At 54.5% G+C, this 21573-nt stretch overlaps 2 protein-coding genes across 2 annotated transcripts in view; both read right to left on the bottom strand.

Moving 5' to 3' along the window:
• Positions 1 to 2139: 2139 nt before the first annotated feature.
• CDK5R1 (cyclin dependent kinase 5 regulatory subunit 1) lies at positions 2140 to 3033 on the bottom strand. The gene has a single exon (XM_054396484.1). It carries the CDS (start codon positions 3031 to 3033, stop codon positions 2140 to 2142), a length of 894 nt encoding a protein of 297 aa, XP_054252459.1.
• Positions 3034 to 7774: 4741 nt separating this feature from the next.
• The window catches only part of PSMD11 (proteasome 26S subunit, non-ATPase 11), a 31444-nt gene continuing 17645 nt past the window's right edge, over positions 7775 to 21573 (bottom strand). Inside the window, exons 4-14 of the mRNA XM_054396470.1 lie at positions 20740 to 20811; positions 19930 to 19987; positions 18880 to 19074; positions 16812 to 16956; positions 16056 to 16116; positions 13707 to 13769; positions 12537 to 12662; positions 11966 to 12001; positions 9970 to 10021; positions 8035 to 8177; positions 7775 to 7844 (exon numbers count right to left, since the gene is read on the bottom strand). Coding sequence (XP_054252445.1) covers positions 8035 to 8177; positions 9970 to 10021; positions 11966 to 12001; positions 12537 to 12662; positions 13707 to 13769; positions 16056 to 16116; positions 16812 to 16956; positions 18880 to 19074; positions 19930 to 19987; positions 20740 to 20811 — 951 coding nt within the window. The 3' untranslated portion in view covers positions 7775 to 7844. The remainder of the gene's footprint in view (positions 7845 to 8034; positions 8178 to 9969; positions 10022 to 11965; positions 12002 to 12536; positions 12663 to 13706; positions 13770 to 16055; positions 16117 to 16811; positions 16957 to 18879; positions 19075 to 19929; positions 19988 to 20739; positions 20812 to 21573) is intronic.

Raw genomic sequence — 21573 nt, 5'->3', positions numbered from 1 at the left:
AACCCCTTTCCCAGGGGCCTGGGAGGAGTGGGAAGCGCAGGAAAGAGTCGGCCACGAGCCGCTGCCGTGTAATGGATGGTCAGTGCATTTTTTTATTTCATCAGCACAGTACAAAAATAAATAAAAATAAGGGGAAAGGAGAGGGAGGTTGGGGGGGCTGGGGGATTTGGGGGGTGGGGGTGTGGGGATTAAATTACAGGCACACTGAGCCCCATGACACAGGCGGTCGGGTTATAAACCACACATACGTACAAACACACTATACACACACACATACAAGAAATGAGACAAATATAAATTAATTAATTAACAATACCCACCGATTTGGTCAACAAAGAGCTACAGAAGAGATTGCACTAAAAAAAAAAAAAAAAAATTAAAAAATAATTTTAAAAAAATCAAAAAAACAAACCCACGTCTGGTTAGCAGGGAGGGAGGTGGGGGAAGGGGGGGTCCAATGTACAGCGATGGGGAGAGCTCGGAGTGAGGGCTTGAGAAAATGAATTCAAATTAAAAAAGCAAAATTAAACCAACCAAACAAAAAAAAAATAAAACCTCAATGGCACGTTTTTGTTTCTCCCCTTTGGTCTGCCCAGTCAGATGATGCCTGATGGACCAGAGCTAAGCTAGAGCTGAGCACACGGAGAGAAAAAAAAAAAAAAAAGAGAGGGGAGGTGGGGGGAAAAAAAAGGAGAGAAAAAAGAGAGAAAAAAGAGAAAAAAAAGAAGAAAAAAAGAGGGAAAAAAAGAAAAAAGGGGAAAAAGGAAAAAAAGAGAAAAAAGAGGAAAAAAGAAAAAAAGAGGAAAAAAGAGGAAAAAAAAAGAAAAAAAAGAGGGGAAAAAAAGGGAGAAAAAAAAATAAATTATACAAAAATAACAAACAACCCAAAGAAACTTGGTCAGTCCCCAGGCCTGAGAAGGGAAGGCCAGCTCAAGACTGCGGTCTTGGGGTGCTGTCAGGTTCTTTGTGCACGGTGTCTTTTTTTTTTTTTCCTTTTTTTTTTCTTTTTACAGCCATCTCTCATTAAAGGTTGTTTTTTTTTTTTCTGTTCTTTTGATTATTAATTTTTTATGCGTTTTTTTTCCTTTTTTGATTTTTTTTCCTCAAAGACACAAAAATGCTCCTGTTTGCATGCGCAATACCACTGTCAAAGCAACAATGAAAGAAGAAAGGTTTTTTTCTTTTTTTTCCCTTTTTTGATGTTTTTTTCCTTTTTTTTTTTTTTTTTTACGCCCCCTCCCCCCCACCCTTTGTAGGTTATTTTGTTGGGGTTTTTTTTGTTGTTGTTGTTGTTGTTCTAGAAGTATTCGTATAGCAGCATGTAGAATTCTTTCCCTTGCTTGCACACTCAGGTAGATCCTTTACACAATACTCAATGATCAGTGCACGATGGGAACAAGGACGTTTCACATTGATGTCGTGATACAGTAGCGGTTATTTCCCTTCACCCAGACCCTGCTCGGGAAATTCGAGTCTCTTCAAAGAAAATAAATAAAGGGAAGGGGGAGAGGAAGGCGGCTGGAGGGGGGGGGGGGGAGAGGGTGGGAGGGAATGTCGGGGCCGTGCCCGTCTCTGTCCCGTTACCGGCTGCTCCGGCGCCGGTAAGTCAACGATCGGCCCCCGTTTAGCCGCCTCCGGTGAAGCTTTTCGAGCAAAATTCCATTTCTTTTTCCTTATTTTTGTTGGTTTTCCTCCTTATTCCGCCCCCCTACCTGGTCTTTGTGATGCGGTGCCCGCCCTCAGCCCGCGGAGCCCCGCTCCGCTTTCCGCGGGGCTCGGGGAGGTGTTGCGGGGAGGTGGGTGCTCGGTTGCGGAGATGCTCCCCCGCTTCCATCCACGATTTGCTGAATCAATCCGGTGGGGGAACCGCAGCAGTCCCAGGCCCGAAAGATGGGAAGGAGGCGATGGTTCAGGGGTTGGAGTGGGGAAAGCGGGGGTCTGCGCTCCGGTCCGGCGGCGGACGACCCTCCACACCCCGTGTTCCCCCCATCCCGGGGGAAGCGGCAGTAGCTCCAGCGTTTCCCTGCCTGGAAAAGCCGCCGGGAAGTGGCTCCGGGCCGAGGCGAGCGATGCGTGTCCAGGAGGGATCGGGGCTGGAGCATCCCCGGGGCCGGAGCATCCCCGGGGCCTGGCAGGCGCTCACCGGTCGAGGCCGATGAGCAGCCGCCCCTTCTCCTCGGAGCCGCTTTCCTTCTTGAGGTCGGCGAAGACCTGGGTGAAGTAGTGCGGGTCGGCGTTGACCTGCAGCATCTTGGGGCTCATGAGGTCGATGATGGAGAGGCAGCGGTCCCAGAAGGCCTCCTTACAGCTCTCCACCAGGAAGGGCTTGAGCGGGTAGGAGATCTCGTTGCCCATGTAGGAGTAGGAGAGGTACAGGCAGGTGAGCAGCACTGCCTGCAGTTCGTGGTCGCTGGCCACCTCGGCCGAGATGACATCCCGGCACAGCATGTAGAGGAAGACCACGTTGGCCGGCGTGATGAAGCCCTGGTCCTGCCAGCCCTGCAGCAGCAGCGAGCGGTCCACGGAGCGCAGCCAGAGCACGGGGTCGGTGGGCGAGAGGTGCTTCAGCCGGTAGCAGCGGCGGCAAAGGAACTCGCCCAGGCAGCGCAGCAGCTCGCTGGTGGACGCCTGCACCACGACCCGGCGCGGGGTGGCGGCGGCGGCGGCGGGCGCGGCCGGAGGAGCCTTTTGCGCCGAGGCGAGGGCGGCGGCGGCGGCGGCGGGGGGCGGCGGGGGGGCGAAGGTGGCGAGGTTGGCGCAGGAGAGCGATTTCTTCAGGTTCTCGTTGTTGAGGTGGGTCACGTTGCTCTGGTAGCCGCCGTTGGGCTGCACCTTCTTGGAGCTCTTCTTCTTGGCGGAGACGGCGGCGATGCGCTTCCAGGGCAGCACCGAGATCAGCGAGTGCCGCTTCAGGCCCTTCTCCTTCGCGTTCTTGCTATTCTGCACCGCCGTGTAGTGCCCCACCGTGGCCGCCCCCTCCTCGAACAGCGGGGCCTTCCGGTAGCTCGGCGACAGCGACAGCACCGTGCCCATGGCGCCGGCTGACCGGCGGGCCCCGCCGCCCGCACCGGCCCCGGCCCTGGCCCCGGCCTCGGCCCCGGCCCCGGCGCGGCCCCGCGCTCGCTGCCCGCTCCGCCGCCGCCGCCGCTCAGCGCCGCGCCTGGCCCCGCCCCGCCGCCGCGCGCGCTCCCGACGGCGCAGTGCGCGCGCCCGACGCCGTCCCGCCCCGCGCCGCCACGTGCGGCCCGCCGCGCTCAGCGGGAAAGGGGCGGGGCGGGAACGAACGGCCCCGCCCAGGACACGCCCCCAGTAAGACCCTGAGCAGCAGGGCCCCGCCCCCGGGAGGCAGACCCTGCCCCCTCGCTCTGTCCTGAGTGGCTGCGGCCCATCCCCTAGCCGCACAGGCCCCGCCCCTGTCATCAGGCCACGCCTCCCTCTCAGCAGTAAGTAGCTGAAGCCCTTCTCCTAGTCAAACAGACCCCGCCCCCGCGAGCGGACCACGCCCCCACGTCATAATAGTGGTTGGACCTCCGCCCAGGCCCCGCCCCCGCTAGACAGGCCCCGCCTCCCTGCTATAACAGAGCGGTGGAAGCCCCGCCTCTAGAAGATGGGGCCCCGCCCCAGACGCGGGCTCCCCGCGGTGCCGCGGCTCTGGCAGGGCCGGGCGGGATCTCACCGAGCCCTCGGGCAGAGCCCGGACAGCCCCACAGGGGTCGAAACCGATCAACGAATAAAATGTATTAAAAACCCCAAATTAATCCCCACCTCCGCCGGCCCCGGCCTGATCGAGCCTCTCGCGCCGTGGTCTCATCCGGCCCCGGTCGAGGGTGAGGGTGCAATACCGGCGGCAGCCGTGCCCGGTGCTGGGCTATAAACCCCCCTCCACACCCGAACTGGCGACCCCCTTCCCCGCAAGCAGGGTACGGCTCCAACCCCAGCGGCACCGGCACAGGCATGGCTGCCGGAGCACATCCGTCTGCAACCTGCAGCGACACCCAAAGCTGGCTCCAAACGCATGGGAGACAGGCAGGGGACACAGGGCTCCAGCTCCAGCCACGGCAGACAAGAGCAGTCCTGGGGTTCACCTTCCCCCATCCATGCATGCTACTGGCAATAACGCAGGGACAGGCTAAGTGCAAGGTCCTGCACCTGGGTCGGGGCAGCCTCTGGCCTCAATCCAAGCTGGGAGAAGAAGGGCTGGAGAGCAGCCCTGTGAAGAAGGGCTTGGAGGTGATGATGTTAAACACAAACCAGGGCAGAGTGTCACCGAGGTGAAGCTGGAAGCTGCCTCAGAACTATTTCTACCAAGCAAAAAGTTGTGTCACTGTCATAAGAGACTCCCTCCCCATGGGGACAGAACACCCAGCAGAAGGCTGTCCAGACAGGTAGTAGATGCCCCAGGTTGGTTTGGGCTCTGAGCAACCTGCTCCAGTTGCAGATGTCCCTGCAGACTGCAGTGAGGGTGGACAAGATTCCCTTTACTGGTCCCTTCCCACCCAAACCACTCTCGGATTCTGTGCTCCACTTCCACTCCCCCAGAGTGGAGGCTGCAGGCAGACAAGTTGGGCATAGAAGGGCAGCATCACTGCAAAGGGCTGACACAGTACTCAGGCACAGAGGATGCTCAGAGTCACCATGGCATGGAGAAGACACACGGTGTCTTCTCTAAGGCCACCTCTGTCCTCTCTGAGCAGTTGTGGGGCAACAGCTCCAGGTCAGCTATCAAAAAACAAAGCCTCCTGAGCCCAGTTTGTTTGGTGCCTGGTGCTGGTGCCCCCTGAAGCCATGCTACACCTCATGGGTCTTGAGAGCAGCTCTTCCACTGCCAGACAGAGCCTGCCTGGCATCCTGGGGACCAGGCTGTGTGCTCAGCTGGCTGCCTTAGCTCTTGCCAGCAGGGATGGCAGCAGGAAGCTCCTGCACCTTCCACCAGCTTGGAGGCTGCCCTCCTTCAAGCCCCTGCTCTCTGCCCTCCAGCGCCCTGGCGCTGCTCTGCAGATGCCACTCGTGTGCCTGGCTGCTGCTTCTCTCCCAGGACTGCCCTGGCCTCCAGCACAGGAGAAAGGCTGCAAGCACACAGCTTGAGAAAGCCAACAGGAGGGATGAGGCTAGACAGGACTGTGCAAGGCCATGGGGAGAGGCTTGTGGGGCTGAGAGCATCCTGCCCTGGCTAGGGCTGCAAATTGCCTGTCCTTGGCCAGCAGCAGCAGGTACTGAGCTCTTGTCAGTGTTGAACCAGAGCAGCTGCAGAACTCCTGGAGAGTGAGGCCATGACCCTGCCAGAGGGTGCTGCTGTGGCTGACGCAGGCAGTCTGGGCTGTGGGGCATCTGTGTTCCACTGGGCTCTGTGCAGGAAGGTTGGCACTGCTGGGCACTGGGCTTCTCTGGCTGGCACAGCTCGGCTTGCATGCCACGGCTGTGACCAACCTGGCTCCTCAGCACCAAAGATGGGCACAGTGCCTGCAGCAGGGATGGTCTCTGGTGTATTTTGAGAAGGAGCTTGTGGCACATGGCTGCAGAGGGCAGGGTGGCAGGGAAGTCCCCAGGGAGGCTGTGATGCCACCACTGGGCTTTTCCTGCTGGCTGTTCACAGGCCATGCTGGGACCCAGGCACTGCTGCTGGCCACAGGGCTGCAGAGCCTCATCCCACAAGAGATCAGTGGGCTCTGGGGACATGTTGGGGTGTTGGCACCTGCCAGCACCCAGGCGCCAGGCTGCAGGCCGGACCCTGTCCTCACAGCAGTCCTGGTGGCTGTGCTCAGGCCTGGGAACTCCAGCACCTGGTGACAGAGCTCTCTGAGCAGGGAAAAGGGTTGAGAAGCTCAGGGAGTGTGAGAGGGAGATGGGGGTACCTTAAGGGGGCCTACAAGAAAGCTGGGGAGGGACTTTTTAGGGTGTCAGGGAGTGATAGGACTGGGGTGGATGGAGCAAAACTAGAATGGGGAGATTCAGATTGGATGTTAGGAAGAAATTCTTCCCCATGAGGGTGGTGAGACACTGGCACAGGTTGCCCAGGGAGGTGGTGGAAGCCTCATCCCTGTGCAGCCAGGCTGGATGTGGCTGTGAGCAACCTGCTGTGGTGTGAGGTGTCCCTGCCCATGGCAGGGGGCTTGGGACTGGATGATCCTTGAGGTCCCTTCCAACCCTAACAGTTCTCTGATTCTATGGGCCACTGGAGCCAGAGCAGGACACTTGGGCTTGTTGAACTTCATGAGGTTGCCTTGGGCCCAGCTCTGGAGCCTGTCAAGGTCTCTCTGGAAGGATTCCCTTCCCCCCAGCCTAGCAGCCACACCCCCTGAGGCTCCTGGCTCAGCCTCTGAGCAGCCCAAAGACAGGAGGCAGAGGTTTGAAAAAAAAAATTCTTTTTATTGGAACTCATCTGAACATCAGATATACCTGGTGGTGGTTAGCAAGAACCGTTTGTACATTTGATATTGATGGTGCCAAAAAACCCAAACAGCGACTGACTGGACAAGATGGGAAACCTCAAAACTAAAAGAAGAAAAAGGAAAGAAAAGAAAAGGAAAGAAAAAGATGGCAGAGAGGTTAAAATGGGGGCCAGAAAAAGCAGAAGGATCAGCCAGTCTTGAGATTCAGTGTGAAGGAAGAAAAACAAAACCAAAAAAACCCCAAAACAACAACAAACCAAAATAGTTCCTGATCCAACAGAATCCTTTTACAAAATAGATTTTTTTTTTTTGGTAAGAAAAAAAGTGGCGAGGGAGAGAGAGAGAGGGGAAAGAGAGAGACAGAGGGGAAAGGAGAAATCAGGATGGGCAGGACAGAGATGCAGAAGCTTACACTGCCCAAATGGCATCAAAACCTAGCTAGTGACCTCCTGAAACATGCTGGAGTACACAGTGCTCCACCCGGGACAGGGCTGTGGGACAGGAGCCAGGGAGCTCCCCGGGCAGCGCTGCGCTGTCGCAGAGGCTCTGGGACAGGAGCAGTGCCCAGGGCAGGCCCAGGCTCCCTGCCGGGCTCGGGGAGCACCTGCTCACCTGTTCTCCTCCCAGTGCAGGGGGGAAGGGAGACAACACTGACAATCTAGTCTAGTTTAAACAAGAGCATGCAAGGCAGGCCTCGGGGAAACCTGCGCTGTTCCCTTGGGGCCAGACTGGCCTGGGGGGCTCAGGGGCCGGCTGCAGCCGTGGTGAGGGTCGGGGCTGGCCCAGCACAATGACTACCCCGAAGCAGGTTCCTCAGGTGCAAAGAACCTTCAGGAAAATCATTGTGGAGCTGCTTTGGAGGGGATCTGAGGACTTCAGGAGTTCAAAAGAAACCAGCAGTCTGTACATTTTGGGAGGGGGAAAGGTTTGGTTTGGTACACATGGAATCGACAGAGAGAGGGGAGAGATGAAACCAACTTGTTTGGGGCACCTTACTGGTTTACAAAACGTTTTTTTGTGCCTGCTTAACTCTCTGCCATCCCTCAGGAAGTGGAAAGCACATGTTTAGGTAGTGTAAGCCTTTTTCCTTTTATTTAGAATACCCTCTTTTTGTTTAAACAATATTTCCCCTCCCCCTCCCATCCCCCTCCCCAGTCCTCCCCCAGATACAAAGTTCGGCCAGTAAAGGTTACATGGAAACTGGAACACGCGTCGTATGGAATACAAGATGCACTGGATGCACCAGGATGAGGAAGGTTAAAAACTTTCCCAAGTGAGAAGTAGAACAAAGAAAGGAAGAAAAACAAAAAGAAAAAGAAAAGGAAAAAAAAGAAAGAAAAAGAAAAAAAAAAAAAGAAAAAAAAAAAAGGAAGAAGAGTCTCCTAACAATTTTCCCAAAGGTTTCACTCTCCTGTCACACACACTCTCCAAATGACAGCTTTAGCAAATTCAACTCTGCAAAAAGAAAACAGAGCCAAGTCAAGGGAGGGGAGAGAGAAGAAAGGGAAAAAAAAAAAAAAAAAAGGAAAAAAATAAATAAATAACCCCACACCCCCCAAGCTTCAAGGACACCAAACCAGTCCCTTGGCCTGGGAGGAGTGACAGGTCTGGAGCAGCTGGCAGCTCAGGCTCCTGCCCCACTCACCTATGTCAGCTTCTTGGCTTTGTTGTAGAGCGAATCCACTACTTTGCTCATGTTCTGAATAGTCTCCAGGGCGGCTTCGTAAGTTTTGTCTACTGGGGGCTCGTCGAAGATGATCAGCACCCCCTCACCTTGGTCAAGGATGCCTGGGGGATACAAAAGCTGGGGTGACTCCACACAGCACAGCTTCCAGGCAGCAGGAATTCAGGCATCTACCCTGCAAATGGCTACTCATGGGTGTGGATTTGGAGATGCTTGTGTGGTGTCCTGGACTGCAGCACAAGGAGCTTACCCAGGGGAAAAAACAAACATCTTGTAGAGGAGCCCAAGGAGACCACCAAATCCCAGCATGATAGGGGTTAGAAGGGACCTCCAGAGATCATCCAGTCCAACCCCCTGCTCAAGCAGGGCACTTACAGCAGCTTGCCCGGGAGGGGTTGGAAGCTCTCCACACAAGGAGACTCCACAACCTCTCTGGGCAGCCTGCTCCAGGCCTCCAGCACCCTCACACCAAACAACTTTCTCCTCCGGTTCAGATGGAATCTCCTGGGTTCCAGTTTGTGCCCCTTGCCTTTTGGCCTGTCCCTGGGCACCACTGAGCAGAGCCTGGCCCCAGCCTCTTGACCCCTGCCTTTTAAGAATTGCTGAGCATTGCTCAGTTTCCCTCTGGAGCTGCTTTCTCCAGGCTCTCAGCCTTTGCTCCTCACAGAGCTGCTCCAGGGCCCTCCGCACCTTTGGAGCCTCCCCTGGACTCTCTCCAGCAGTTCCCTGTCTCTCTTGAACTGGGGAGCCCAGAACTGGACACAGGACTCCAGATGTGGCCTCACCAGAGCAGAGTAGGGAGGGAAGAAAATCTCCCTTGACCTGCTGGTCACTCTACTCAGTGTACCCCAGGACACCATTGGCCTTCTTGGCCACAAAACCACATTGCTGGCTCATGGGGAACTTGTCCACCAGCACTCCCAGGTCCTTCTCTGCAGAGCTGCTTTCCAGAGGTCCCTCCTCACCTTTACTGGTGCAGAGGTTGTTCCTCTCCTGGGGCAGCATCCTACCCTTGCCCTTGATGAACTTCATGAGGTTCTTCTCCCCCAAATCTCCAGCCTGGCCAGGTGTGGCTGGCAGCACAGCCTGATGGGTGTCAGCTACTCCTTACACCTGCACAGTCCCTCCCAGCCCCTTCCTCCTCCAGGCTCTGTTTTTCACTTGCTCCAGCACTGTGCTGAGCCCCAGTGGGGCTCAGCACAGTGCTGGAGCAAGTGAAAACCAAGAAGTTATTTTATGAGCTTCTTCCCAGGTGCCAGAGCAGCTGGACTGCAGCTGGGCTCTGTGCCCTTGGAGCTATTCTCTACCACTGTGCTTCTTTCAGCCATTCATCATGCTCAGCCAGATCAAGAGAGCTAAGTCAACAGCAGGGATGATCTCAGAAAGAATGGAGCTGTTTCCTTGAGGCCTCATCTCAGAAGCAGCCTCCTGTGGTCCCAGAAACCCAAACCAGACAACTGTGCTGTGTGGGTGCCCCCAGTCAACACACAGAACATTCCTCACACCAGTCAGCTGGGAAATGTGACCATGTCCTGCAGGAAGCTCCAAGGGAGGAGCTAGACCTCTGCTAGACAGCTCACACCTGTCGGTCTCACAACTGTCCTGAGCTGCAGCAAGAAAGGACTTCATGGTTTCTGATCTGTGAGAAATTCAGCTCAGTGAAGGCAGAGGGAGGGCCAGGAACAGCCTTCACGACAAGGGAACAAATGAGCCAACCTCTCACCACTCTGCCCTGGGCCTGGTAACCTGTACATCTGCCACCTGAAGCAGAGCAGCCCATGGAGGACACTTGGGCTTCAAAGGTAGAGTGATGAAGAGGAGTCTGCCCCCCGTCTGCTTACACACAGCCTGACCCAGGCAGCAAGGCAGTGAGGCCTGAAGGATGCAGAGACTCACCATGAAATTTCTTGTCCAAAATCATCTGTGACAGTTTCCTTTCTACCTCAGCCTGAAATTGAAGCAGAAAAATTAAGTCTCCCAGAGCTACATGAAGGAAAGTAAATTCTACTACTCCTCACCCAACAGCCCTGGTGGGACACAAGCCCTGCCTGAAGCAGCTCTTCTACCACAGATCCCTCCTTGCAGGCTGCTTTGGCACTGCTACATGCTTTAGGTGGCACAGGAAATGAAGCAGTGGCTTTTCAAGGAATGGGGAGGGTTGGAAGGGACCTCTGAAGATCATTGAACCCAAGCCCCCTGCCAGAGCAGGATCAGCCAGGGCAGGTCACCCAGGAACGTGTCCAGGAGGGTTTTGAAAGTCTCCAGAGTGGGAGACTCCACAACCTCTCTGGGCAGCCTCACACCAAAGAATTTTCTCCTCCTGTTCAGATGGAACCTCCTGGGTTCCAGTTTGGATCTGTTGCCCCTTGTTAGGGCACTAGTGACAAGACCCTGACCCCTTCTTCTTGCCCCCCACCCTTCAGATATTTATAAACATCAGTAAGATTCCCTCTCAGCCTGCTCCTCCTCTTCTCCAGGCTAAACAGCCCCACATTTCCCAGCCTTTCCTCATCACACAGATGTTCCAGTCCTTTCATCACCCTCACAGCCTCTGCTAGACTCTCTCCAGAAGTTCCCTGTCTCTCTTGTACTGGGGAGCAGAGTGGGAGAAGAACCTGCCTCTCTACTTTTAATGCTGAGAGCAGCAGGATGCCTTGCCCCCTGGCTCCACAGAGGATGGTGTGTCTGTCAGCTCCCACCAGTGCTCATTAGGGGATCAGGAACACTCCAGTTCAGCTCAGGGAGTATTTAGCCAAGTGTGGGCCAAGCTCTGCTTAAGCCTCTCAGTACCAAGCTCTCTCCTGCTCCATGCCAGGCACAGCCCACAGGAGCCAGCTCCTCTGCTGCACTCTGGCCACAGAGCTGCAGTGCAACAACTGCAGCCCAGCTTTCACCCAAACTATTGAGCCTGTGAGCTCACCTAGGAATCAACTAAACAGAAGCACAGAGTTAACCAGGTTGGAAAACACCTTAGAGATCACCAAGCCCAACCTATCACCCAACAGCATCTAATCAACTAAACCATGGCACCAAGATCCTCATCCAGTCTTATTTTGAACACTTCCAGGGGCAGTGACTCCACCACCTCCCTGGGCAGCACATCCCAATGGCCAATTTCTCTTTCTGGGAAGAATTTCTTCCTCACACCCAGCCCAAACTTCCCCTGGCACAGCCTGAGACTGTGTCCTCTCCTTCTGTCACTGCTTGCCTGGGAGAAGAGCCCAACCCCCACCTGGCTACAACCTCCCTTCAGGTAGTTGTAGAGAGCAATGAGGTAAGGACTGCCCAGAGAGAAATGGAGGGTGGATGATGCAAGCACCCCAAAGGCTGAGCTCAGGACACCTCCAAACCTCTGGCATTAACAGCATTACAGGACAAAAGCACTTTGGGATGCAGCTGCCTGGGACTGCAGTGGATCTTCCTAAAGTTAATCTGGTTGGGATTATCTGTAAAGCAGTTAGTGCAGCAGTCAACGTGACACCCTAATGAAATTCAGAGTGATTAGTTGGATCCTGGAAATTAAGGGTCTAAGATTCCTCTGGGCACACTCAGGAGGATTAAATGCAGGGCAGCAGGGAAGACCCAGCTGGTGACAACAAGAGCTGTTGCTACAGCAGAGGAAATCCTGTCTGCAGCAAAAAGCAAGTGCTGACAGAGGGAGTGAAAGGCATGGGAAGGAGGTGAGGCTACAGCCAAGCCTAGTGCAGAGCAAGCCAGGCTGAAGCCTCCTGGAAGCTATCTGTGTTGAAGTGAAGTTCCCAAGAGTGACATTTTCCTGCTCATTCTGTGGTGCTGAGCTGCCAGGTTTCAGAATCTAAGTTTATTTCCCCCTGGCAAAAGCCATCTGACCTCCACTCCTTTGCCCTCTCTTGATTTCTGGGGATGTTCTTACCTTGGAGAGCTTGATGAGGCTGGATATGTGTTCAATCTGTAAGAGAGACCAAGAGAGTTCAGGAGGTCTTTAGCTGCACTTCTGACACACAACAGGGAGGTGTGGGGCTCTGCCAGGGTGTTCCCTGCAAAAGCTGTGGCCTACAATCCTCCAGTGGCTTTCTCTGCTTTGCAGATTCCTGTTCTTCACATCTCATATCCACTTTTAACTGCCAATGGGACTAAACACCTGAAGCCATTTCCCTCTGAAACATGAAATAACATTTCTGCTCCAGCTTTGCCCACACCCTGTCAGAGCCCCTGCAAGCCAAGTGCTGTTCCCCTCAGGGTTAAAAGCACCTCCAGCTTTCAGAGTGTGTAAGTGAAATGGGTGGAAAGGGTCAGGAGTCTGGAATGTGGCTTTCCAAAGCTCCCCTCAGCCCTCTCCTCTTCATTTGTTCAGCTGAACCTGATGACCTCTGAGCTCTTCAAGTCCTGAGTATGAAGCATTCTGTATGGCAACAAGTCCCTCACCCACCAGCAGCAGGGGACAGAGGCAGCAGCATGTCCCTGTGCTCACTGGAAGCATTTACCTGTACTCTGGAGAAGGGTTCAATGACTCTGATCAGGTTCTGTTCCAATAAGTTATCATAGAGCTTGGCCAAGTGAGTGTTTATGATGGGGTCGTCCCTGAGCTCCACCTTGTAGTCTGTCAGAGCCTGTGGAAGACACAAATAATTCAGGCAGCAATAGGTGTCCTGTCCTCAAGGCTCTCTGAGTCTTCTCTCCCTGCCCAGCAAGGCAATGATTAACTCAATCCCAACACTTAGCCAAAAGGCCAGGAGGCCACTGACTCCTTGTGGCTGGAAGAGACCTTTCGGATCCTGCCAGGGCACCACTGACCCATGGCCCTCAGCACCACATCTCCATGGCTTTGAAACCCTTCCAGGGATGGGGACTCCACCACTGCCCTGGGCAGCCTGGGCCAGGCCCTGACAACCCTCAAGAGGGAGAAATTGTTCCTCACATCCAGCCTAAACCTCCCCAGGGGCAATTTCAGGTCATTTCCTCTTGTCCTACCACTTCTTCCTTGGGAGAAGAGCCCAACCCCCACCTCCTCCAGCCTCCTTTCAGGGAGCTGTAGAGAGCAATGAGGTCTCCCCTCAGCCTCTTTTTCTCCACACTAAACACCCCCAGCTCCCTCAGCTGCTCCTCCCCAGCCCTCTTCTCCAGACCCTTCCCCAGTTTTGTTGCCCTCCTCTGGACTTGCTCAGTGTCCCTCTTGGTGTGGAGGGTCCAGAATTGAAGCCAGGATTCAAGGTCCTGCCAACCTAGCAGCCTTTTGAGCACCATGCAGCAAGCAGCCTTCATCTTTACACTGCTGGAGCTCAGCAAGCCACAATCTCTGGTTTACACCCAGCAGACAGCACAAGAGGATTGTTATCTGACATGGGAATCCTCTCTGTTATTCCTGTGGTGTTCCTGCTGAAGCCAGGAAAAATTTTAGGGAGGTCCAGATCCCAGTGCACAGCAGGAGAAGTGCAGGGAGCTGCTGCTGAGGTGGCTCTCCAAGAATAAAAGGAAAAAAGTCCTTTCAAGCAAGCTGTTAACTCAAACTGTGAAAGCCAAACTGGTTGATGATGGTGCAGTATTTGCTTTCTGTGATTGCTTTTCTGCTTCCCTGCTCTGGGATGTTACAGCTCCTACAACTTCCCAAAGCCAAAAGGTTTTGTCCAGCCAGGGCCCATCCTCCATCTCCTCACCTTCTCAAAGTCTGCCAGCGATCGGTTCTTGCTGGCCTGTGCCACACATTTTAGTGCTTCTGTCTGCAGAGGAAAGAGAGGGGAGCAGGTCACTGTTCTGGATTCTCCTCTCAGTGCTGCTACCCAGCTGTGCACACCACTGGAAATGTGCTGCAGCAGCAAAACAGGAGTGTTCCCTTCCCCACAAAGCCCCCATCAGTGCTCCTCCTCACAGGCAGAGCAGCAACAGCTGCTGCTGGGAGCAGGCAGAACAGCTGCAGGACACAGCAAAAAGTCAGCTCCAGGGAAACAAGGGACTCCAAGCTCTGTGAGGTCTGAGAAGAGCAGCTGGGGTTCCTATCAGGTTGCAGGTTGGGAGCAAGTTTGGTGCTGAGCCTTTTGGCACTTGCTTAACAAACGTGGCCATTTGCAACCCTTGAGATGAGTTCCTGCCCTTCAGCAAGCCACAGTGGCTCCGCTGAGGAACAGAAGCACAGCAGAAGTTCTATGGATACCACATCATGGACAGCACCAGAAAATGTGTCTGCTCCACCCCACAGTTGCTGAAACCAAACAGAAGACTGACCCACAGCCACACTTACACTAAAGAGAGCAGGACCACCACGAGAAAGGTTTGGGTGGTGAGAGGCACAAGGGCAGGAGAGAAGCAGGAGAGCCTGGTGGCTTTGGCATGCAAGGCCCAGGTGTCTGCTACCACCTCTGCCATCCTGCTGCCCCTGAGGATGTCCACCCTCTGCTCCACAACCTCAGTGCCCACTTGTGCTGTAGGAGCTCATGATCATGGCTGTCTCAGGACACTGCAGACAAGAGCTGGAATATCCTCGGGGGTACACTGCCCTCATACTCTGAGCAGGACCTCCAACACCTCTGCCACCTGAGGGAAGGGAATGGAGCAGGACCAGAGCTGCCCTTCATGATCCAATCCGGCTGCCACTCATGGATGAAGCAGGACCAGAGCTACCCTTCATGATCCAACCCTGCTGCCACTCATGGATGAAGCAGGACCAGAGCTGCCCTTCATGATCCAACCCCACTGCCACTCATGGATGAAGCAGGACCAGAGCTGCCCTTCATGATCCAACCCTGCTGCCACTCATGGATGAAGCAGGACCAGAGCTACCCTTCATGATCCAATCCGGCTGCCACTCATGGATGAAGCAGGACCAGAGCTACCCTTCATGATCCAACCCTGCTGCCACTCATGGATGAAGCAGGACCAGAGCTACCCTTCATGATCCAACCCTGCTGCCACTCATGGATGAAGCAGGACCAGAGCTGCCCTTCATGATCCAACCCCACTGCCACTCATGGATGAAGCAGGACCAGAGCTGCCCTTCATGATCCAACCCCACTGCCACTCATGGATGAAGCAGGACCAGAGCTACCCTTCATGATCCAACCCCACTGCCACTCATGGATGAAGCAGGACCAGAGCTACCCTTCATGATCCAACCCCACTGCCACTCAGGGATGAAGCAGGAGCAGAGCTGCCCTTCATGATCCAATCCTGCTGCCACTCAGGGATGAAGCAGGAGCAGAGCTGCCCTTCATGATCCAACCCCACTGCCACTCAGGGATGAAGCAGGAGCAGAGCTGCCCTTCATGATCCAGCAAGGACAACACAGGGATGTCCCCACTTCAGACTCTGCTACGCACAAATGTCCCTGACCTGCTCTAGCAAACAGCTTCCCCAGTGCCCTGTGAGCTAGGTGAGCAGTAGCTCCTGTGTCACAGTAAATAGCTGGCTGACCAAAGCCAGGGTGGGCAGCAGTGTGTAAGCCTGGCTCAGAGCCTGGCACTCTTGGCTTTTGGCCCTGTGCTTTATGCAGGCATCCCTGGGTTTGCCATGGGGGTGGCATTCACAGGCTGGCAAGTTCACAGGTTCCAACAAACAGTTGATTTAACAACTCCCCAGCTGCTTGGCTTCCACCTTGCAGCCATCTAGGTCTCAAGCTGCTCAGCCACATTGCTATGAATGGCTTTTCAGGACTTGCTACAACACAAGTGAAAACAATGAACAACTTGGATTTAAATCCATCAGATCCATGGCTGCAGAGCTGCTGCTGAGGGCTGAGACAGGAGCACCTCATAGCATCAAGTGCTGAGAGCTCATGAAGGAAGCAGGGAGGAGAGAAACAGGAAAATGAAGAGAGCAAGGCAGGGCCTCAGGCTGTCCAAATCACTGCATCACTCTTGAAGGCTCAGGGGAATGACTTGTGGCCATCTCCTCACTTCTGGATCTCCTTCAGGACACTCAGAAGACCAAAGTCTATGACAAAAAGACTAACACAACCTTCTCAGAGATGAGGGAAGAGAGGAGGGAGAGGAGGAAGGATGAGGTTTCTGTACCTGCCTCCCTGCATACCGCAGAGCAAGCTTCCCACTCACTAGCGCCTGCACATCTTCTGGCCTGGACAGGGCAGAGAAGCAAGAGAGCAGTTACTCAACAGCATGGTCAGCTTAAACCTCAGTGTGCCTCAAAAATTCCCAACTGATTGCAAGTTGCTGCAATTCATACAATTATGGAAATGTTTAGGCTGGACAAGACCTTTCAGTTCATCCAGTCCAACCGGTATCCCTACACTGCCAGGGCACCACTAACCCCTGGCCCTCAGCACCACATCTCCTCAGCTCTGAAACCCCTCCAGGCATGGGGACTCCACCACTGCTCTGGGCAGCCTGGGCCAGGCCTGGACAATCATTTGGGGGAAGAAATTGTTCCTCGTGTCCAGCATAAGCCTCCCCATGGTGCAACCTGAGGATGCTTCCTCTGGTCCTATATTGTTTCTTTGGAGAAGAGGCCAACTCCCACCTGGCTCCAACCTCCTTTCAGGGAGTTGTAGAGAGCCAGAATTTCTCCCCTCAGCCTCCTTTTCTCCAAGCTGAACAACCCCATCCCTTTAAATCCTTAAATTCAAGTATCTAAACCACTTCAAGTAACTCTGTACCAGAAGCAGCGATTAAGTCACAAAGACAGACAAGCAGCAAGCTCAGCTGCTCCACTTCTGCCATGAGAGGTTTATAACCACCACCCCCCCCAAAAAGAAGCCCTTCCCGGGGCAGGGCAGGGCAGGAGTGTTCCCCACGGAGCCATCTGCCACCTACATGTTGAGCATGATCTTGCACAGCAGCATGTACTTGAGCGCAGTGATGGCTTTGGGGTTGTCGATGGAATCGTAGCCCTCGAAGGCTTCGTAGAAGTAGGAGTAGGCTGTCTTCCAGTCCTTCTCCTCTGCTGCATGGATGATCCCTGTGGAGAGCAACAAGCAGCCAGCTGTCAGAGGGAGCTCTCAACAGCACTGCAAGAGGACACAACAGTTTGGTTGCCCTCTGCTTCAGCTGATAGAGCAGGACAGAAAATCCTTCCCTTCGGTGCCTGCCTCTACCTTGTCTCTACTGGAATCACTGAATGGGTTGGGTTGGAAGGGATCTTAAAAGCTCCTCCAGTTCCAACCCCCTGCCATGGGCAGGGACACCTCCCACCAGCCCAGGCTCCTCAAGGCCTCATCCAGCCTGGTCTTGAACATCTCCAGTGAGGGGGCATCCACAGCCTCCCTGGGCAACCTGTGCCAGTGTCTCCCCACCCCCACTGGAAAGAATTTCTTCCCAATCTCCACTCTAAATCTGCCCTCCTGAAGCTTAAATCCCTTTCCCTCTCATCCTATCACTTACATCTTCATTCCTATCATTACATCTACATTCCCTATGATAGTTATTAGGTGGTTTCTTGCTCTCACACAAATCACCAGACTTTCAAAAAGAGATCTGGTGATTATCTTAAGAGCTTCACATTGTGAGCAACTCACAAGCCTTAAAACAATGCTGCTTCCTTTGCTGAGTGAACACCTCCAGGGAGGGGACATCCACAGCCTCCCTGGGCAACCTGTGCCAGTGTCTCCCCAGCCTCACTCTAAAGAATTTCTTCCTCATCTCCAGTCTCAATCTCCCCTCTCCCAGCTCAAAGCCATTGTCCCTCATCCTGCCACTCCCATCCCTTGTCCAAAGTCTCTCTCCAGCTCTCCTGTGGTCCCCTTCAGGTACTGGAATCCTTCCCTTCTGTGCTTCCCTCTACTTTATCTCTACTAGAAGAACATCCAGGCCCTCTCTTAAGAGGAGATGTTAAGACAGGGCACTTCAGGGCCTGCACATTAAGTCAGGAACAAGGTGACAGTTACACCAACATGATGCAACACTGCCTACAGAGGTTATCAGAGAATGGACCCTCCCCCACTGGAGGTGTGCAAAAAATGGGCTGAAAAAAACCTGTATCAGGGACAATGGAATTAGAGCTGATCCTGCCTGGAAGCAGCTGGGCAGACTTGTGGGGATCTCAAGGTCCCACCTAGCATCACTTTCTACAACTTACAGAATCACAAAATTAACCAGGTTGGAAAAGACCTTAGAGACCACTAAGTGCAACCTATCACCCCACACCATCTCATCACTAACCCATGGCACTGAGTGCCTCATCCAGTCTGGTTTTAAACACTTCCAGGGATGGTGATTCCACCACCTCCCCAGGCAGCCATTCCAAAGGCCAATCTCTCTGTGAAGAATTTCTTCCTCACATCCAGCCCAAACCTCCCCTGCACAGCTTGAGGCTGTGTCCTCTGACTCTGCCACTGGTTGCCTGGGAGAAGAGACCAACTCCCACCTGGCTATAACCTCCCTTAAGGAAGCTGTAGACAGCAATGAGGTCTCCCCTGAGCCTCCTCTTCTCCAGGCTGAACACCCCCAGCTCCCTCAGCCTCTCCTCACAGGGCTGTGCTCCAGACCCCTCCCCAGCCTTGTTGCCCTTCTCTGGACACTTTCAAGTCTCTCAATGTCCTTCTTAAACTGAGGAGCCCAGAACTGGACACAGCACTCAAGGTGTAGCCTAACCAGAGCTGAGCACAGGGCAGGATGAGTTCCCTGCTCCTGCTGGCCACACTATTCCTGATCCAGGCCAGGATGCCATTGGCCTTTTTGGCCACCTGGGCACACTGCTGGCTCCTGTTCAGCTGCTGTCACCCAGCACCCCCAGGTCCCTCTCTGCCTGGCTGCTCTCAGCCACTCTGTCCCCAGCATGTAGCACTGCTTGGGGTTGTTGTGGCAAAACACTCCACAAAGACCAATCCTCAGTCACCTGCTGCATCGTGAGAGGTCCCAGACCCTCCCCTCCAGAGGGCTTTACCTGACTGCATGTCTAATGCTGCCTGCAGCTTGGGTGGGCAGTAGATGGCATTGGCTGTAGTCCGTGCAGAGGTTAAGGCTGCTCTTGCTTTTGGCAGGTTGCTCAGGGCATGGTAAGTTTTGCTTTCTAACAGCTGCACTTCCACCAGCAGTGCCTTGTCGTCCATCTTCTTCAGCTCCCGAAGCAGCTGGGAGCCTGGAAGAACAAGAACCTCTGTAACCAGCTCTGCACCAACCAAGTCTTCCCAGACAATACCCTTCCTTCCTCCAGCAGGACAGGCTGTGAGGAAAGAAAGCTAGGCCTACACAACCTGTTCTTCCAAGGAGAAAAGGAGAAATTAACAGTGGGTCAGCTGGAGAAGAATGAACCAGCTTTGTGTTACCAGCAGAAGAGGGCAGTGAGAATCCTTGGGAACGTGGACAGCATGTCCCTGCCACCTCACCATGGGCAACAGACACTCAGCAGAAGGTCAGGGATGTGTTGTGTAGTTCAGACTGTCACTCTGGTAGCCCAGCCCCAGAGGACAGCATGATTTACCACTCACCTTCACAGCTCTGAGCAAACCTCCCTGGGCAACCTGTTCCAGAGCCTCCCCAGCCTCACTCTAAAGAATTTCTTCCTCATCTCCAGTCTCAATCTCCCCTCTTCCAGCTCAAAGCCATTGCCCCTCTCTTCCTGTCACTCCAGCCTTTGTCAAAAGGCCCTCCCCAGCTCTCCTTCAGCCCCTTCAGGTACTGGAAGGCTGCTCTGAGGCCTCCCCAGAGCCTTCTCCAGGCTGAACAACCCCAACTCTCTCAGCCTGTCCCCATAGTAGAGGCTCTGCAGCCCTCCGACCACCTTTGTGGCCTCCTCTGGACCTGCTCCAGCAGTTCAGCAGCTTTTATCACCAAGCTGTTAGCTGAGAAGATGGCAGCAGTGGTAGAGCACTGCGAAATCAGTGCTCAGCTCCTACAAAACTTATCAAGGAACAAGATGTGGTTGGTGGCCTCCCCTGCAGCACCCAGAGGAGCTCCACAGTGGGGAGCTGGCGCCACCTAGCGGGAGACTCACCGAGCTGCAGAGCTTCTTGGTACCTCTTGGTGTCGAAGTACAAGGAGACCAACCTCGCCTGGGGAAGAGAGAGGGAACTGCCGTGAGGGAAGCCAGAGACAGCTAGGACAGATCGATTTCATAGAGTGAAGCTTTGTATTCTCATCTGCACAGCCTCCACTAATCCCATCTGGGTTTGTGGCACTGCACAGCCCACGGCTGCAAGCTCTGCCATTTGAAGCCTGGCTCCTCTGAACACAGCAGGTGAACTCCTGCCTGTCATCAAGAGTCACAAACTTCAGAGTCAGCTCTATCCTCCTTCCATGAGGCCTGGACAACAGGGGTTAGAAGGGACCTCTAGAGATCATCCAGTCCAACCCCCCCTTGCCAGAGCAGGGTCACCCAGGGCAGGGCACACAGGAACACATCCAGGTGGGTTTGGAATGTCTCCAGAGGAGGAGACTCCACAGCCTCTCTCAGCAGCCTGCTCCAGGGCTCTGTTTTTGCCTATGTTCCTGTGGAGCTCCTCTGCTCCAGCTTGCCCCCAGTGCCCCTTGTCCTGTCCTTGGACATCCCTGAGCAGAGCCTGGCTCCATCCTCCCCACACCGCCCTGCACATCCTTACCACCACCAATGAGGACACCCCTCAGGCTCCTCTGCTCCAAGCTCCAGAACCCCAGCTCCCTCAGCCTGTCCTCACAGGAAGATGTTCCACTCCCTTCAGCACCTTTGTGGCTCACAAAGGCACAAATCTGTGAGGCTCACCCCCAGGTGATCTGCTTTTAGAGGCATGAAGTCAGAGGGAAGATGCCAGCACACAGTGTAACGTACCTCCAGAGCCTGGCGTAGGAAGGTCCTCTTCTCTGATTTGGCCCATTCAATACACTCTAGACACAGGTCAACCTTCAAGAGAGCAGAAAGGGATTTGTGCAGCCTCCTGCTGCCCCTCTGGGGGAAAGCAGCAGGGTTCAACCACTTCCTACACCACCAGCTGAATCTCCACAGAGGCCTTTAAGGAAAGAAGCCAAGCCTCTGTCCCCAGCAGCACTGCTAGACACCTCCTCAGCTTTAATTTAAATGAGCCTGGAGATCAGCTGTCCTGATTAGCACCAAATGCCTCTCAACATAGCTTGAGCATTACCAGGGTACAGCACAGTTCAGGACTGACAGAAGTGCAGCTCAAGGTTAAGCAACTTCTCTTCAACAAGGAGTCACTGGCACCCCCACACCATTCACCTGAGCCTCAGGCTGTGTTACAGAACCCCAGCATGGTCAGAGTTAGAAGGGACCTCTGGAGCTCACCCAGTCCAAGCCCCTGCTCAAGCAGGGCACCCACAGCAGCTTGCCCAGGAGCACAATGCCCAGGGGGGGTTGGAAGCTCTCCACACAAGGACACTCCACAACCTCTCTGGGCAGCCTGCTCCACGCCTCCAGCACCTTCACCCAAAACAAGTTTCTTCCTCCTTCTGTTCAGATGGAACCTCCTGGGTTCCAGTTTGTGCCTCTTGCCCTGTCCCTGGGCACCACTGAGCAGAGTCTGGCCCCAGCCTCTTGCCCCCCAGCCTTTAGCTCTTGCTGAGCATTGCTCAGCTCCCCTCTGGGGCTGCTCTTCTGCAGGCCCTCAGCCCCAGGGCTCTCAGCCTCACAGAGCTGCTCCAGGGCCCC

This window comes from Indicator indicator, chromosome 37, assembly GCF_027791375.1.
Source record: "Indicator indicator isolate 239-I01 chromosome 37, UM_Iind_1.1, whole genome shotgun sequence".
NCBI classification, from domain to species: Eukaryota; Metazoa; Chordata; class Aves; order Piciformes; family Indicatoridae; genus Indicator; species Indicator indicator.
This window is presented reverse-complemented; position numbering and strand designations above follow the sequence as displayed.